At 38.1% G+C, this 18,924-nt stretch overlaps 2 protein-coding genes across 2 annotated transcripts; both read left to right on the top strand.

Moving 5' to 3' along the window:
- Nucleotides 1–4,621: 4,621 nt before the first annotated feature.
- LOC139720503 (frizzled-2-like) lies at nucleotides 4,622–5,107 on the top strand. The gene has a single exon (XM_071631857.1). The coding sequence runs from the start codon at nucleotides 4,622–4,624 to the stop codon at nucleotides 5,105–5,107; it is 486 nt and encodes a 161-aa protein (XP_071487958.1).
- Nucleotides 5,108–11,462: 6,355 nt separating this feature from the next.
- LOC139720504 (ADP-ribose glycohydrolase OARD1-like) lies at nucleotides 11,463–16,604 on the top strand. Its single transcript, XM_071631858.1, has 5 exons — nucleotides 11,463–11,597; nucleotides 13,348–13,519; nucleotides 13,993–14,051; nucleotides 15,229–15,394; nucleotides 16,591–16,604. The coding sequence occupies exons 1-5, from the start codon at nucleotides 11,463–11,465 to the stop codon at nucleotides 16,602–16,604; spliced, it is 546 nt and encodes a 181-aa protein (XP_071487959.1).
- Nucleotides 16,605–18,924: the final 2,320 nt, after the last annotated feature.

The raw sequence follows: 18,924 nt of genomic DNA on the forward strand, positions 1-18,924 counted from the left end.
GATCACCATTATTTTAACCTGTTCAGGACGGGTTGATTTCGCAGCAACAGACATTTCCCATAGACACTTGCCCAAGTTTACTCGATACTTCTCCTCAACAGGAAGGGAGTTGAAGTATTCGTTGAGCCTACCTACACCTGGAATGACCCGCGATGGAAGCGAAGTGTTCACGACAGAGTGTACTGGATGGATCTTTCATCTGACAAAAGAAGGGGAAATTCTCAAACTTTGAAGGGCTTGTCTGCATGCATATATATATACAATATGTACCTGTCAACTACACTTTTGTACCACCCATCAGAAAGCAACATCAATGTGTACAGATAACACTCAGTCCATTATTATTCATGCTTCTCCATGTCTGCTGAGGAAGCTGCTATCCAGGCAGCCAAACTTTGTTGCAGTGAGGGCGATTGTCCCTCTGAAATGTTTTTAACATGTCCTTCTGCAATACCTGAAATCTGCTCTTAATGCCAATTTTGTTGGTTTTTTTTTTCATTGGAGAGCAAAGTGCCTGCCAAACAAGAAAAAAAGAAAGAAACAGAGATGAATGGTCGACAGAAAATGATTGGCATACTTTTTTTTTTTCTCAAATGAAGGTTAAATATTGGTAGACAAGAATAACGTCAAGCCTTCCCCTAGTGAGGATACATGGGTTGCAGTTTTCATGTTCTAGCAGCTGCGGGTTCAGCCAAAAGTGTAAAGTGACCATGTATTAAATCCCATGTAGAGCAGTTAATTCTACATCTCAGAGGCATAGAGTAATCAATGACAATTGTAGGATTGGATTTTTAGAAACAGAAAAAAACAAAAACACAACATTGATATTGTACTCTGTGAACTGTGGATAGGGATATGAAATTAAATACAGTGTATATTACAAATTTATGGCTAAATGACACTTGCCTTACTGATTTCTTTCCTAAGAAATGTAAAGCGTTTTGCAGAAAACGGGCCTTAAAAGTATCATGCAAAGTATCAAGAGATTTTTCGTCAGTCAATGCTACCCTCTCAGGTCATAGAAGCAAATAGGAATGTTTCTTGATCCTTCATTGCTTTAGGTTTTATTCACAGGAAGGATAATCATTCGGTGGAACATGTGAAAACTTGTTTTTGAAACTCTTTCCATTTCAAGCTGATATATGAACATACTGTATTGGCTGGTAGAATATTGAGGTCAGCCTTGCCATGCACTAGAGTCTCAGTAACAGTACCGTAGCCTTTTGGCAAGGCCTCGTGGCTGAAAAAGAAACTAACTACGAGAGAATGGGTGAATGCGAGACCAAGCCTTTTGAAACCTGACATGAATTTCTTATCTTGAGCCTTGTTTCTCGCCAATTCTGCTACCAAAAAGGGTAGCGGCCAATCACCGACTGCACTGCTCACCATGTCGTCACATCTAATGTACGGTATATGCATGAGTGTGCATGTCGGCGGCTCGCTCATCCATAGCTGCCTGCATTGCCAGCGCAGCATTGACACGTTCTCATTTAATAGCATACCATCTGTGATCTGACTTGTGAATATATGTGTGTATTCGCCTTCATTGGGAGGCATTAGGGAAAAAAACCCAGGTTTCAAAAGGCGTTGTGGTTGCGCCGCTCGTTCTCGCGTTCACCCGTTTCTCGCAGTGCTCGGTGAGCCGAGTTAGTCTCAATTTTCAGCCACGAGGCCTTGTCAAAAGTCTACAGTAACAGTAGATTGTACTTCAATATCAACGTCTGGATATCCCGCAGGTAAAACAGGATGTTTGTATGGCATGAGCATGGACCCCTATAGTATATTTGATAAATTATTCTACTAAAACAGGAATGAAAGGCTAGTTTGTCTGTTCAAAGAAAGAGTGAAATGTTATGCATTAAAGCAAAACAGTAAAAGTCTGATTATAAGTGGAGGAAAATTTGGGAAAATAATGATGAAACTTTGCTTCCTGCTGCAAAACACTGCGGTGAATATGATATAAAATATTTCATTTGAATGTGCCAATTGGTGAGCTGATGATGTCATCAGCTCACAATTTTCAATTTATCATGTGTACAAAATATAAAAAAAAGTGCCCCCAAAAAAGTGTGAAATGAAAAAACTAAGAGATCCTAATACATTGTATTGGGTGAGACCTTATCACTTTGTTTTACTTTGGCTCTCGCAACCATTTCAAATCCGATTTTCATCAAATAACTTCAAATTTCTCCTGGAATTGTATGGTCCCTAATGTTGTATAAGCAGTTTCTAATTATCTAGCAAAAAGTTAAAAACCCGAGTCCCACATCAACCCAAACTACATTTCTGTATGCCATCCTTTTAAACCCAGGTGCAAAGAATTATTGCCTTGCTAAGCTTGGTTGATCCAACAGCATACAATATCAGCAGGATCCGTTAAAAATAAAAGTAACTGCACATCCTCCCCTTCCCTCTAACTGGCATCATTTCTTAGTTGAATAAATGAAGGTAAGGTCGTATGTACTTTTTTCTTTCTTTTCTTGAAGTACAAGGATCATGGCATCAAAAAGCTGTCATATTCACTTGTACTATGGACCGATTTTTTTTGATATATTTGAAGAGTTTTATTCTGGGATCAATTTTAGATATTTGAGATTAAAAGGATCTTACAGTTTTGGTTGAGACCTAATTTCAGGTTTCTATTTTTTTTTTTTTTTTTTGTGAGATAATGAGAAACCTCTTATGAAATATGAAAGAGCATGTAATACTATGAGGAATTAAATGTGTATTTGATTAAAATTGGCTTTGAAATGGCTGAGATATCCCAAAAAGAGCAATTCTAATAAAGTGTGGGAACCACACTTTATTACTATCGCTTTGTTTTACTTTGTTTTTAGATGTTTCAGTCATTCCAAACCCGATTTTCATCAAATTAACTTTGAATTCCTCTTAAAATGGTATGCTCTGTACTGTATCATAAGTGTTTTCTTAGTATCTCGCAAAAAGTTAAAAGCCCAATTCTCATCTCCACCAATACTGTACCATCCCTTTAAACCTGCTCAGAAGCAAAGAAGATAAGATAATACAGGATATTTCATATTGCCACCTCAAGAGTATTCCTTGTTATGCAACAAGTAATTAGGTATCACTTGAAATGTTTCATTTTGCATTGTCTGATGATGGACTTGCATATTATTATTGAAAATTGCACTTCTTTATGCAGTCAAACTCTGCATTGATATGCTGATACAACATTGGTTTAGAAAGGAATCGGCAGAATGATTAAACTTACATGAAACACATAGTATGTTTTTTTTTTCTCTGACATATTAGTAACATTTTGTCTTTTACTTTCTTTGTGTCAAAATCAGAAGAGTTAGATGAACAAGTGAGTATACTTGTATTAAGAGAATTTTTGTAACAGCCCTCTGTGCAGTGATTAATCCGTCACTCTTTGCATATCAGTATATTATTTCATCAGATAACTGAGGACCCGTACGTAGGCAAATACATAAACTGTTTAAATCAAGGGCGTAGGGGAAACTCTATAATGATGGAGTACGCTGATGTAACAAGATTTTCCTTCCATACAGATCAATGTTTTTCTGTACTCTCTGAGATTGGCTGTAAAAACAAAACAATTAAACAAAATTGTTATTATAATTATGTTTGTGCAAATGTGAGTGTCTATCATAGAAAGAATGACTTGGTCCCTACCTTCACTTTATATTAGGGAGTTTCCTTTGTATTGTATCCACTTGTGTGTGAATGTGTGTGTGTGTGTGTGTGTGTGTGTGTGTGTGTGTGTGTGTGTGTGCTACGACTTATCTTTGACATGTATGAAACTTTTAATACTCAACAGCTGTCTTCTTTACAGACGATGTGAAGTCAAAAACAGTCTATATAAATAGGAATTAACGGAGATCAAAAGTGAAGACAAATGCAAAATCTACCTCTCACTGTATCTGGTACATGTGTGCATTTACAAATTCTGCGGGCTTTGTAAAGGTCAAGAGATACAAGGGAAGGGAGACGAACGAAGTTAAATATTGCGTATTGTCGAGTTAATTACACCCACGATTTCCTCTCTCGCGTTCTGGTACTTTACCGTTAATGGCTGGTCGAATTTCCCATTAAAGACTGATTTATTTCTTTACAATTTTGGCCAGGTAGTATATGATTTGCACTCTGCCGTATTTCAAGTGTTGACGAAGGCCACAAACACTGTTCCGTTTCCACTTGAATCGTGTAAGGCGCTTTCGGCAACCTGCATGTTTTGGTTTTTTTTTTTTTTTAGTTAAGTGTTTCGAGTGTTCTTTACAGTACAACAAACCTACTTTTTTTTTTCTTGCGGTAAGCGTCCAATGGAGAATTTTCCTCCTCACAGAACGACCTCCACAGAGTATACATTAGTCTTTAAAGCTCCAGTTTATTATAAATAATGTGTGGCTAGTACGAACACTTAATGAAGTCGTGACCGTCCAGTGTATCTGTTATCTGCCTTGAACACTTCTTCGGCTGAATGTTCTGACTTTTATTCGAGTCGTTTATATACGCAGTTACCTCGTTTTCCCGCCACCTCACAAAATTAAGCCTCTACGAAATTCATCAAACATTACAGAATTCGTGTGGTTCTACTGCAAAGAGTTGTTTAATATAGCTCTTAGTGGAGCGGGGAATGATGTTGACGACCAACCGAAACGGACGGCGGGTCTCCGCTTGGCTTTGGCTAGTGCTGCTACTTCTCTCGACGTCCAGTCTGAGGCAGATTCATTGCCAGAGCAGCGAAGGCGAGTACTTCACTGCGGGTTCATCCCACGAGCAATTCTGCGAGACCATCGAAGCTCCAATGTGCATGGATATTCCCTACAACATGACCTTCCTTCCTAACCTACTGGGCCACGAGTCGCAGGTGGAGGCTATGGTAGCCATTCAGCAGTTCTACCCGCTCGTGAAAATACAGTGTTCAAAACATCTCCAGCTCTTCCTCTGCTCCGTGCACTTTCCTGTCTGCAACGTTCTGGGAGTGATCATCCCGCCGTGCCAGTCCTTCTGTAAACGCGCCCGCCGAGGTTGCAGGTCGATGATGAAGAAATTCGGCTTCAGGTGGCCCGATAGTTTGCGCTGTGATCGGTTTCCCGAAGAGGGACTGTGCTTTGGTCGTTGAACCCTCATCTCTATATGTTCCCCCTCCCCCCCCCCCCTTTTTTTTTGCGATTACCATTTGTATAATGATCTGAGATAATAGGCCCCTACATAGTTTTCCACTCCATGAGTGGTTGCTTGCCAACCATACCCTACTCGTGAAAAAAAAGTGTAGGAAAAAAGTTGCTGATAACACTAATCCTGAAACCCCATCATGAACAAGAGCACCTTTCCTGAATAAGAGCATCTAGCCAGAATTCCATTTTCGTGGCACACCGAATTCCAGCCAGTTGAATTCCTATACCAGGTACCCTGATTTACGCATGGGCACAGAAACAGAGCATACATTATGTACATTGAATATTACAACCACGTAGACCTACTTGTCTTGAGGACGCAAGTGCAGAGAAAACGATGGGATCACAAACTTTTATTTTCACGGAGCGTGCAGTATATTCAAGTGATCAATCAGACCACTGATAGGAGAGAGGAATACACTTCACATAATGATTAATGATCGACGATTGTCACATTGTAAACTTTATGGGCATTAACGCAAATTAAACTAGGCATAGTAATGCAGTGTAAAATGTTTTAAATGCATTTGTATTATTATATGTTTTGTATGGCTGATGAGAAAGGAATGGCTATGTTTAACAAGCTTGAACCACTGGTTCAGTGGCATTACAGTATCGAGGATATACCTAGGGCACCAACCGCCGCAACTAGGGACTCCTACAGTTCGTCGTAATAGCCACTATAGCGTCACACGGTTCCTCCATATCAGCTATTATACATCGACTTCAACCGTTCGTTTATACGCAAGGCTACAGCAGTGTTTTTTTATTGTGCCCTCAGCATGGATCTAGCTCTGTTTGCCCTTATCGAAATGTAACACAAACTTAATTACATTATATGTTGTGAAATCACAGGGCTGAACTTCCCACCAGTCTGAACACATGTTTCGACTAATTTGTTATAGTTAATAATACTTGGTATACATGTAGGCTACGCCTGCAAGTGAAGAGTTTGTTTGCAAAAACCGATAAGTCCATATTTGTCAAATTGAGATATTTGCGATTAAAGGTCAAGAAAAATAGGGAGAATAATAAGAAAAAATTTTCTTCTGTTGACCATAACTTCAAAAATGTACCTTTATATGTAATGACCAATATATCATTTCAAAGGTGTTATTTTGTACTTTATGACAGAGACCGTACTTCAAAATCTTCAAAAATGGACTTATCGGTTTTTTTCAAACAAACTCTTCAAGTCTATGTTTTAGGCAAGACATTGTTTCATGATGCATTTTGAAAAACATTCATTTTGCGAGATAGAGTGGAATGAGAGAGCTTTACGGACGTTTGGTTTGGTTTTTAAGTCATTGAAATTCGTCTAAAATGCCATGTCAGGTCTTTATTTTGTGTGTCCAGTCGTCCATTAAAATGGAAATCACACTCAGTCTGGAAGAAATTTACAACTGTCAAACAAGCTAGTTTGCAGGATATGTGCTTAATTTTCATCATGACCTCTCCGGGTTTTTTTTTTTTCCTCTCATTTGGGTTTACACGGTAAACTGGCACCTCGTCTACAACCACACTGTCCACTGTTCACCTAGTCTAATGCCATCTCGTCTAAACTCGCTTCGTCTACTACCAACTCGTCCACCAACCATTTTGTCTAAATGCCAATTAGTCTAATTGCCATTTCGTCTACTAACCATTTAATCTAATCTCTAATTTGTCTAAGTCACATTTCGTCTAATACCCATTATGTCTATCGACCATTTCGTCTATTAATCATTAGGTCTATGAATGAAATAGTCTACAGCTCATTTTGTCTAATAGCCAATAAAAAAATTGGTCTACATCCACCTTGTCTAATACTCAATTAGTCTAATAACCAGTTAGTCTACTCCCAACTGGTCTACTCCCAACTGGTCTACTCCCAACTGGTCTACTCCCGACTGGTCTACACCCAACTGGTCTACTCCCAACTGGTCTACTCCCAACTGGTCTACTTGTTATATATATATATTTTTTTTTTTGTCTACTCCAAACTCCTTAAGTCTACTTCATCCAGTTTCCTTTCCTACTGAGATAGCTTGAACACTCTTGGTGCCCCCATTTGGTTTAAATTTTTTGTTCTAATTATGACAATTTTATTACTTTTTATAAAAAAGAAATAATGTCACAGTGTGAAAAACTAGCTGTGTTACATTTGTGCTGGATGTGTAATTTATAGTCAGAAGCAATCATGCAGCATTTATATATCCAAACTTCAACACTCCATCCATTCACCTTTGTTTTTATATCGACAGTGAGACGGACTGGACACTAGACAAAGTAGTATATTCATTATAAGCATGACCAGATGGGAATGATCAGTTTGGGTAAATTGCTGAGAGTATACCAGTTGGGAGTAGATCAATATTGGGTATAGACGAGTTGGGAGTAGACCAGATGGGAGTAGATGAGTTGGGAGTAGACGAGTTGGGAGTAGACCAGATGGGAGTAGACCAGTTGGGAGTAGACCAATTGGGTATAGACCAGTTGGGAGTAGACCAGTTGGGAATAGACCAGTTGGGTGTAGACCAGTTGGGTGTAGACCAGATGGGTATAGACCATGTTGAGTACAGACGAACTAAGGGTTGGACGATATGATAACTAGACAAAGTGAATGTAGACGAGATGACTTGTAGACGAGGTGGGAGTAGACAAAGTGGCAGCAGGCGAAATGGATATTAGACAACATGACAAGTAGACATTGTGAGTATGTAGACGACTTGGCTATTAGATCAATTGCTCAGTAGACGAAATGCTCCTTAGACGAGTTGGGTATCAGACAGTACGAAAATGGGCAAAGTGACTATTAGACAATATGTGTACTAGACAAAACAAGTTGTAGACCAAATGGGTATTAGACGAATCGGTAATAGACGATTTGCCTGTAGACCAATTGGAAAATAGACAGAGTGGCTGTAGACGAGGTCACTATAAACCGTTTACACTTCACTCGCTTTCAAAGCGACCTAATGCGCAAGCGTACCCGACGTCACTATAGAATGACATATTGTTCACACAGAGAATGAACTTGCGTTTACCAGGTGACCATATTATTGCCCTTTTATTATTATCATTCGGGAAAGCATAATTGTTCTTATTTTTCTGCATTGAGGGCATTCATTATAAAGATATACACGAGTAGTATGTTATTATTGAGAGATATACGAGGATTGAAAGATCGATTTGTTGTTGTCAGGTGGATGTGCTAACAACTAGCATCATTTATACGGATCACCTAATTATCTCAGTGAGTTTAAAAGCAACAAACTTGTTTTCACAAGAATAAATGATTTTTTTCTCTCTCTCTCCCTCCCGTCCGTTCATGCACAAAGTGGAACTACGTTTATAAATAAGGGCAAGCTCTGTGGTTGTTTCGGGCAACGTTTGTGATGAAGGCATGTACGGAATTTGAATGGTCTAAGTATTAGGACCCATGTCCTATCCACTGACCGAAAACATCCACAGTAAGCCTAATGCATAATTTTGCATTCAGAGCGGACTATTTGTATAAGAAAGAATGATTCTGTTCTTACAGCAACAGCTTGTTGATGGCCCGGTTTACTACACACTCGTAGCATTATTCAACAGTCTTCCTTACAACCTGAAATACTGTTTGCTCGACAACTACTCGAGGTAGCAGCAACTAATATAAACAAACCGGATTCAAAATATTGCAAAGCATTTTAATGTATAATGTTAGATAGCTCCTCACATCAGGACGAAAAAAAATCCATAAAATAGAATGAAAAAAAAAAACGGTCTATTGAATATATTATACAACACGTTAGCAACATCAAAGACTGCAGTACATGTACTTGAATACACATACAATCTAGCTTGTTAACCACGACTTTTTCGCTGAAAAACGTTACTTTTGCGGCATTGTGTGGTCCGCTTTACCTGTTTAAATTCATGGATATTATTTTTTTCCTCTACAGGAACGAGTGACAATCAAAATATTCCCACCCACCCTCCATACATGCGCAATGCATATCAATGGTAAGAATGCACCACCGGTACACAGTTGTTGCTGTTTGGGGCTAGCCTCACGCAAGTTTTCTGTCTATTGTCTTCGTTAATATACACTGTCATGACTGTAGAATATTTTGCACTAAATGTCAATGTGCTGGCGAACTAGATACTAATCTATTACGCCATGCCCGAATTGCATTGTATATAATATGCAGACTTCGAACAACATTGGGTTGATGGGATTTATGACTTTCATTGCCTTTTTTTGTTTGTGCACAAAGCGTCTCACTTTTATGAAACTTCTGCAGCCTTGATATACAGCATAACAATAAAGTATAGCGATATTAGATGATTGATTTACTCCATTAAAATCATACGGTAACGTCAATGAGCTTTGAATCAGATTCATTTCCTGTTTGGACACTATTCTACACACCGATGAAGTTATCATTTAATGTTCTATTATTTTAATACTTTTATGGTAGTTATTATTTTTCTTCTCTCGAGAGATTCATACCATTATTTCATACATTTCAGGAGGATGTATTTCATTTTATCCTCAGTTTGTTGGAGATAAAATAAAACAACTTGTCTTCACTTGACTTGATTGGATATATGGCAGGCATCAATAGAGTACGGGTGAATAATGACAAGAGTGTTCTGCAAGGACTCGTGATGATTATGATGTTAACTGAGACGAATGATGATACAGTAACGTATTTTATAATGATGTGACGCATTGTCACCAGAATCTCAGTGATGATAATGATGATAAGAACGAAGGAGTGATGGTAATGACTGTGATTATTAAGATGCTGCTGTTGACGACGATGATGATAATAATTATGATGGCCCGGGGGATGATGGTGATGATAATGATGATAATAATGATGCTAATGATACTAATACTAATCTTCATCATCATATCATACACAATGATAATCATAATAGTAGCAATAATGATAGGATCAAAATGATAATCATGGTTGATAATGATAATTACAGTCATAACCATAGCGATAATCCCTTTTCCCGTGTTTTAAAGAAATAAAATGACATGTTATCATTCTATTATTTTCCTTTGTTTGATTCAAGTCTAAGTCTTGGTAGGTGCATGTCCTATTGGGTTCTTCATGCATGAATCTGCGTTCTGTTTCGCCACTTCTTGAATCAACGCTAGGTACCAACTCGTGATTCCATTTTGTGGTTCGATTCGAGTTTAATCTCAAAAGACAAATCACAAGCAAACGATTTCACATGACATTTTATAACATCATCATTTTGTAAGCGTCATGTACTCAGGAGCAGAGCCGTATTATACAGTATACGGCACCGCTCAGGAGATTTGACACACGCCCTCTATAAAGGGGAAACCCCCGAACTCAGGTTCCCCTCAGAATCCACGAATCAGATTCTCCGCATATAATAGTGCGTACGAAATAATACGGGTCGACCTCTGGGAACTCACGAGGGAGGTCACATCCACATCCCTGACCTCACAGAACTCTAGCAACGCATTGCAAGATCATTGGATGAAAGTTGGTAAGCAGGTTTATTTTCACATTTCTCAAACGCATGAATCACCGAGATGTATGGAATATTTTCCGTTTCCCGTTGCGAACTCGCTTTCGTCTAGACTCTTCCCCCACCCTGCTGTGCTAATAAACTGCGTGGCACTGTCCGTGCCGCAGGCTATTGCACCACGTACAGCAATCTGTGTGTTCTGACTTCTCAACTGCAAACTGCTTTGAGAGACAACGCACATTTATGTCATAGACATTTATAGTTGTTATTGCTTACATTTTTTTTTCAACGAAAGGATGGCTTGATTTTTGTTGACTTTTATTTGCATGCTCTACTGTTAGGAGGGTCCACAATTCCTATGCTTGTAAATAGTGTAGGCCTAAGCCCAGGGCGACTGAAAATGTACTGCTGAGCAAGTGAAATTTGTACCTAACGACACGTTAGTTGTTCGAGAGCAGATGGGAGCCAGAGAGGGCGAGGGCTGGGTCCTAAACTCTAATTGTTATTGACACTTGAATTAACGAACCATACGAAGACCTCTCCTTTCTTTCTTTCTTTCTATCTTTCTTCTTCTTCTTCTTCTTCTTCTTCTTCTTCTTTTCCTCCTTCTTTTTCTTCTTTAGTTGAGCGGGGGGGGGGGGGGGGGGGGAGCCAGTTGTAATACAGTGCAAAGAATAAGTTAATAAGAAGTTTTGGACTGGACTAGTAATCAGCAACCGATAAGTGTGATGATAATACTGACAAAATGATGGACAGAGGATGTGATTTTGAATCCAACAAATTGTCATTGCATTCAAGTACAGACTACCTTGAAGTATGGAGAAGTTCTTGGTAAAGAATCCTGGGTCATCCAGCAAGAAAGTGAAGACTGCTTCAGGTGACGCTGACACCAGCGATGGAAAGATTTCAGCCTCTGGCTCTGGTGATGAGTTAGACCATTCCAAATCTGAGGTATGCTTTCCTTCATGAGTCTGTAGACCTGTGTTTACAGTTAAAGGGATGGTCCTAGTATTGGTGGAGATGAGGATTGGGCTTTTACCTTTTTGTGAGATACCAAGAAACCACTTAATGAAATAGTAAAGAGCATGCAATGCTAAGAGGAATTCAAAGTATATTAATGGAAAATTTGTTTTGAAATGCCTGAGACATTAAAAAACAATGTAAAACAAAGTGATCGGAATAAAATGTGGGTCCCACCTTTTATTAGGATCACTCTTTTTTGGATATCTCGGCTATTTCGAAACTAATTTCATCAACAAAATGTCGAATTCCACGTTGAATTACTTGCTTTTTCTTATGTCGGAAGAATTTTCTTATTACATGTATCTCACTAACAAAAATGTCAGAAATGCGAAGTTGAGTCTTAACCAAAACCCTACAATCCCTTTAACTATTGAAAGATGTCCAGTCTGGCTCGTGTAGATGTGAGAAAAACACCATAGGCTGAGGTGGTTGTATTTCATGTTCATGCACAGATCACTGTAAAAAAAATGATTGCTTAAATGGATGGTACAGTTTTGGCTGAGATGGGGCTTACAAAAGGGATGGTACAGTATTGGAGATGAAAATTGGGCGTTAACTTTTTCGCAAGATAGCAAGAAAACACTTATGAAATAGTACAAAGCGTACCACTTTACAAGGAGTTCAAAGTTTATTTGATAAAAATCGGGTTTGGAATGGCTGAAACATCCAAAAACAAAGTAAAACAAAATAATCGGAATAAAATGTGGGTCCCACACTTTATTAAGATTGCTCTGTTTTGGATATCTCGACCATTAATTTAAAAGACAATTTTCATCAAATAAACATTAAATCCCTCTTGAAATTAAATGCTTTTTCATATTTCATAAGAGGTTTCTCAATATCTCACCAAAATGATAAAAACCTGGAAGTTAAGGCTCAACCAAAACTACATGATGCCTTTAAGGTTTTAATTTTTGTGAGGTAATGAGAAACCTCTCTTAAACTAGAGCATACAATGCTAAGAGGAATTCAAAGTTTATTCAAGGAAAATAATGGTTTCAAAATGGCTGAACATGCAAAAAAACAAAGAGGTCCTAACAAATGGTGAGATCCACCTTTTGTGAGGTGGAGGGTGTGTGAAGCAGGTGTCCCCCTCCCATGGTCTGGTGCATCCTGAATAGAATATTTAGCTAACATGTATTCTGATTTTTTTTTTAAAGCCCAAAATGTGAATTTTATGGTTGGTCGGACATCGACGTTTACATTGTATTCTTTAGGGGGATTTGTTTGTCATGTATACATGTTTGTGTGTAAGGTGTGAGAAAAAGCTTGTCAGTGGTGTGAGCATGAAGAGTGCCCCCTTGGGTGTGAATCGCACACCTAATGTGTGAGATTTGGTAGATTGCCTGTGATGTAAAAAAAAAAGGTAGGCCTATCCATTTCTGTTTTGAATCCAAAAATGACAGATGTAAGAAATTTGAAGATGTACAGGTATCAACTCTTGTTTGTGTTAGTATACATGTGACACATGTACAATTGTATGCAAATATAGTACTTATTCACCTTCTTGCTTGTATGGACATGGGAGATAAACTGTTCAGGAACAGTGTAGGCCCAGAGATAAGCATTTGCCACAAATGGAATGCTATGCTGGTTAACCAAAGCATGTCACCAAAAACCATTCTTTCTTTCATTGAAATGGACAGTTTGGTGTTGCCATTTGTCATTTTACCTGCAGGGAAAGGCACCAGGCCCTCAATTTCAACTAAAAGAAGTAAAAGGGGACCTCTTCGCTGGCCCGCCATCAGACAGTTTGGCCCACTGCATCAGCGCAGATGTTCGGATGGGCAAGGGCATAGCGACAATCTTCAAGGACAAATTTGGTGGAGTCAAAGAACTGCTGTCTCAAGGTAAACATTGAAGGCTGTTGCAGGTGTAGTGTTAACCCTTTCTCTGCAATGGACTTTTGATACTGTGTACAACGATATGAAGTTGTCTGTGTCAATTAGCGCGCAAAGCACCTTCATAATTAAAGACAAATTGGTGGCTATTGACGCTGGGCCCTAGCCTCACCATTTTTGTTTTCTTTAAACTTAGCCCTGTTTTGTTATGTTTTATTTTATTTTTCTCATTGGCTTTTGAGAAAGTGAGTTAATCCCCACTGATAGTCCTATGTGCAATTACGTGAGTTTTTTGTTTTCATGGCTTTTTGCTGTATAGTTTGAACATTAAAAAAAAGAGGAGAAAAAATAGAATTACAGAAAGCAACCTGAATTACAGTACTTCAGAATAAAGTGTTACCATAGGACCATGCAATACTGATTATCTTCCTTGGTATGATAGATAGACTGCTAGTTTTTGTTTTGTGATTTCCATTTTACAGGAGTGAAGCCAGGTGGAGTAGCTGTACTAAAGAGGGGATCTCGTTACATCTACTACATGGTGGGTAATGAACGTAGAAGCTGACTGTACACTTGTGTATGGTGCATAAAGACAAGAACGGAAGAGAAAAGAGACATACGTACTTATATTATACATATGTGACTGAGCATCACAAAACGAACAAAAAGTTGCATAAACTGATTTTGTGTGAGGACTGAAAAAATGTGAAATGGGTCAACCTAGCCGATCTGACTTTTTCATATTTTCTGAAAGAGCAAGTCTTCTACATTATGCTAAAATTTGGGATAATAAAACGGGACGAAAGTGTGTTTTTTAGCAGTTTATTTTGAAAATTTTTGGTAGAATAGTGTAATAAGTGGTGTCTTTAGGAGTCCCCTTTTCATTTCTTAAAAAACCTTATACACACTCTTCGCTTTCAACTCTAATAACTTTTTAAGGGATGATGCTACTGCTTTTGAAAGTTTGCAGTAATTGTGGACAGAATGTGTTTATAAGGCATGCTCAATTTCAGTTTAATCTGGTAATCCCTTCATTGTTGTTACTCCGTTTTTGTTTTTTTTTGTTTTTTTATGTCCCATTCGCTGCACAGCCAGCACGGCTAGGTAAAGATTAAGCGCTTACATAGACACTGTACTTCAGAGCCTCTTTTCTCAGTTCATACTTTTCCTGAGAGTGTGCTTTCTTTCCAATATTTAGATAGGTTAGGAGAGTCCATTTGATTTCAGTTACACATGATTTTAAAGCTTGAAGTCTGCTCCCTGTTTGTTTTGTGATGCAGGGTCACATATGTTGATAGTGTGAGCATTTTACTTATCATTGTTTAACTGCTGTATGCCTTGGTAGTTTGCAGTTTCCTAAAAGATTGTTCAGTGATTGCTCTAAATCAAGGCATGATTATTGTTCCCTTCTATCCTCTCAGTTTTGTAACCAGTTAGAATATCTGATTTATTACAGAATGTAGTCACATGACGCAGGTTCTGTACAATTTTGATTTAATGTTATGGTTTACTTAAATAGTTATGGTAGTCTGTTCATTATACTTCAAATGGTGATGTAGGTTGGCAGATTGTAGAATTTCAGATCTTCAGAAAATTCTTTGGCTTCACAAATGCCTTCAATAGTTTGTTGTTCGATGAGTTTATTCTTCAGAATTTTGGTATTCTATCAGTGATGATGATGAATGTTATGATATGTGTGTGTTCCCAAATTGTTGCAGGTAACCAAAGAAAAATACTGGCAGAAGCCAACATATGACACGGTTCGCAAGAGCCTGCAAGCAACCATGGAGCACTGTCGGCAGCATGGTGTGAGGGCGCTCTCCATGCCGCGCATTGCCTGCGGACTAGATGGCCTGAAGTGGGACCGAGTGAGGCAGATCATTTGTGAGATATTCACAGACTCAGACGTCTCTGTGACCATTTTTACCCTATGATGCAACACTCCATCGCGCAAAGCTGATACAGGGGAAACTCGGTATAACGAACACTGCTATAACGAGATATCGGTTATAACGAGGAAATTTTCTCGGTCCCAAATTTCCTTCTACACAAGTCTATGTAAAATGCTACTCTTATAGCGAGATCGGCTATAACGAAATAACTGCTATAACGAGATAAATTTTGTGACTTCCAAACAAAGAAAAACACAGTAAATCAAACCTGCTATAGCGAGGTAAAGCAAAATGCCTTCGGTAAAGCTTTATTCGCCTGTGCTATCATCTTCCGAGATTGTAAAGCTTGATGCGCCAAAAACTGTCTTGTACACACACTGCATTTTGTACGTGTGAAGTATGTGTGTGCACGCACACTGATACATGCAGAAAATGTGGTGGGACGGTATACATGACATCATCATGACGTTCAGCAGGTGTGAGGCAATCGGATGCTGTGATTGGCTTTCTACTTAGGGAATTCCCCGTCTTCACACACATGCAGTCATAATGTACATACAGAATGTGTCACATACACATACAGCATTGCGCAGACCATATTCAAGCTTTCCACACAACACACACCCATACGATAACCACATACCAATCCACAGACGATCTTGATACAATCGCAAGCTATATAAATTTACAAATTCAAACATCTACAATTAATAAGAAACACATTCTTGATATTGGATTTCCTTGGCGAAAAACATCTTCTTACCCATAAAGGTGAGTATCCCTCACACACAATATCAAGTTATCAGTATTGATTGAAATATGATGGGTAGTCCCACATGTGCAAATTAATGTCTTTATTTTATGCCTTCTTTTATGCCTACTGATATAACGAGATATCGGCTATAACGAGGAAAATGACTCGGTCCCGACCATCTCGTTATATCGAGTTTCCACTGTAGTGTACAACCAGTAGATAGTGGATTGTGAACAAAGAAGTCAAGTGACCACCTAGCAATGGGTCAAGTATCATTATATGAAACTTTGTTGCTGATGATTATAGAGTGATGAAAACTGAATTTTTTTTTTCCTGCAAAATCTCCACAGATATCAACGTCACAGGCACTTGTGTTGGTATCTCTTCCTGGGACATGACAATCTTATTGAATCATTTTGTTGTGTGATCCTCAGATGAATCGGACTAAGCGTCTTTCGCAAGAATCTGACTGCATCAGTGGTCCTGTCTTCTTTTTATTTTCTATTTGATGAATGTTATTCATTTCAGACAGATTTGCAGGAACATGCATAAGTGAGATGTGGGGAATGCTGCCCATGTACAATAATGCGTGTCATTGCTCAATTTAAAACGACAAAAACAAAGTTAAAGAGATGGCTGCCATATCTTTCTGTCAGTGTTTGAATTTTGGTCTCTGCCTTCCATTTGCATTGTAGTAGTACAGCGAACCCACAGTTTGAAAGGATTTTTTTCAGGGTGTTGAAGCTATGAAAGTTATGTGTTCGCTTACGGGCATACCATTTTATTTTGTTAATTCTATGTATCTTTTCTTGAAGACTGAAAAAAATGCCACCATTAAACTTGCCATATGCCAATGTTTGTAGCATTTCCATTCTCATTTCGCAAGCAATAGCAAAAATAATTCATCAATCTGTAACAATCTTCATGGGGCAGCAAGAGAGTCAAGACATTACAAGCAGAGATTTGGTCTGTCTTTAGTTGATGATCAAAATACCACATCTATACCTATTTCTAACAAGATTCTAAAATTCCCATAAACTTTGTACAGGTGCCAGTAGATTGCCATAGCCAATGGGTTTAAATACCTGTTCAAAGGCATAATATCTAGGGATTACCATCAGAAGGGGTTGAAAGTTAAAGGCAACCACTTGTACTCACAATGTTAAGTACAGTGCACCCCTGTTATAACAAACACGGTTATAACGAAATTCCAGTTACAACAAAGTTAAAATTCTGGCCGCTGTAATATCCACTCTATGTATTTCTATCGCTTACTTGTTCGGTTTCAACAAAATTTTGATACACATGTATAACGAAAGAAAACTGCTGATCCCGAGAACTTTGTTATAACGGTAGTTCACTGTATGTCATATGCTACACAATCCGAAACACAGGCATGAATATTTTGATGAGTAATATAAACTAGTTTTGAGTTTGATACCCATCAAAGAAGTTGATAATTACTTGTTCCATCAGGTTTCATTTTTGTTCTCATTCTGAGTGTTCTGTATTTATAGAGTTAGTGGTACAAAGCTGTCACCTTTTGTTACCTGTATGAAGATTTTACACTGTATAAAGAAAATTTGTTCCTTTGTATGTGCAGAGGATTCCCGTTATAACGGACTCGGTTATAGATTACAACGAAGTAGAAAAATCAGATCCCAGTATCATTATCTTTATAATTATCTTTATATGCTTCATTTATTTGGTCATAACAACATTTCATTGTAACAAAAGGAAACTGACGGTCTCCAGGACTTTTTTTAACGGAAGTTGCCTGGTTTGTGCATACATATGTATTTACAACTCTGTTGTGGTATGGAGAATATTATCAACCTGTCCCTTGTGATGAGTACCTGCCCAAGGACTTACAGTTTTGTTAGACATCAAACTTGTCCATGTTTATCTTGTTTATGTAATATGCGTATTCACAAAATTTCACTTGCCATGATATATGACTGCCAGGGAGATTGGAATAGGAAAAGAGATGAACATGTTACGTCAGTTTTCTTCAGTTTGAAGGAGTTTCATGGTTCATAATCATGTTAATATAATTATTTTTTCATCAAAGTGGCTTCAACAGTGTCTGGCTCATTGTTTCTCTTGTATGCAAGTCTCTGTTGGCATTGCATTTGTCACATTTCATAAGGATGTAAAGAGATCTTTCGGTGTACCTGTACATGTAGAAATGCTGTAAGGGCACAGTGAAACATGCCTGTTAACATCACCCACAATTATTATACATTTATGTGATGTCCACAAGCTGACACACACACACACACACACACACACACACACACATATGCAGATTATATAAATATGTATATATATATATATATATACACATGGATGGAAATAGAATTATTTGAATTTGGATATTAATGGTCAACACTTTGCCTCTCATACCTCGCACACACACACACTCAATATGCACATGCGGGACACAAAAGCACAACGGAGTAACCCTATTCTGAAACAGTTTATGGTCCATTTGAATAAAACAATTTATAGTACAAACACACACATGAATAGAACACTGTATTACATCATACATATAATACAAAAGATGGACATTATAGAGATAGTAGCATCACTCCTTTATAGTCACATTGTGTAAGAGTCCTGCGATACATAATCCTATTATGTACTGATAACGCACCATTTATGACACATTTCGATTAAGATAATTTGCAGGATTTACATCAATCCCCGCTGATGTGGTAAATTCCGTTTCCCTTTACCCAAAAAAGTAAAACTTGTAAGACAAA

This window comes from Diadema antillarum, unplaced genomic scaffold, assembly GCF_040938485.1.
Source record: "Diadema antillarum isolate AM-2024a unplaced genomic scaffold, OU_Dant_1.0 scf00000128, whole genome shotgun sequence".
NCBI lineage: Eukaryota > Metazoa > Echinodermata > Echinoidea > Diadematoida > Diadematidae > Diadema > Diadema antillarum.

Bases quoted from the DNA above. Each gene is read 5' to 3' on its own strand.
- LOC139720503 (XM_071631857.1), top strand. From the start codon at position 4,622: ATGTTGACGACCAACCGAAACGGACGGCGGGTCTCCGCTTGGCTTTGG.
- LOC139720504 (XM_071631858.1), top strand. From the start codon at position 11,463: ATGGAGAAGTTCTTGGTAAAGAATCCTGGGTCATCCAGCAAGAAAGTG. The intron at 11,598-13,347 runs GTATGCTTTCCT...TTTTACCTGCAG, and splicing joins TAGACCATTCCAAATCTGAG to GGAAAGGCACCAGGCCCTCA. The intron at 14,052-15,228 runs GTGGGTAATGAA...AAATTGTTGCAG, and splicing joins CTCGTTACATCTACTACATG to GTAACCAAAGAAAAATACTG.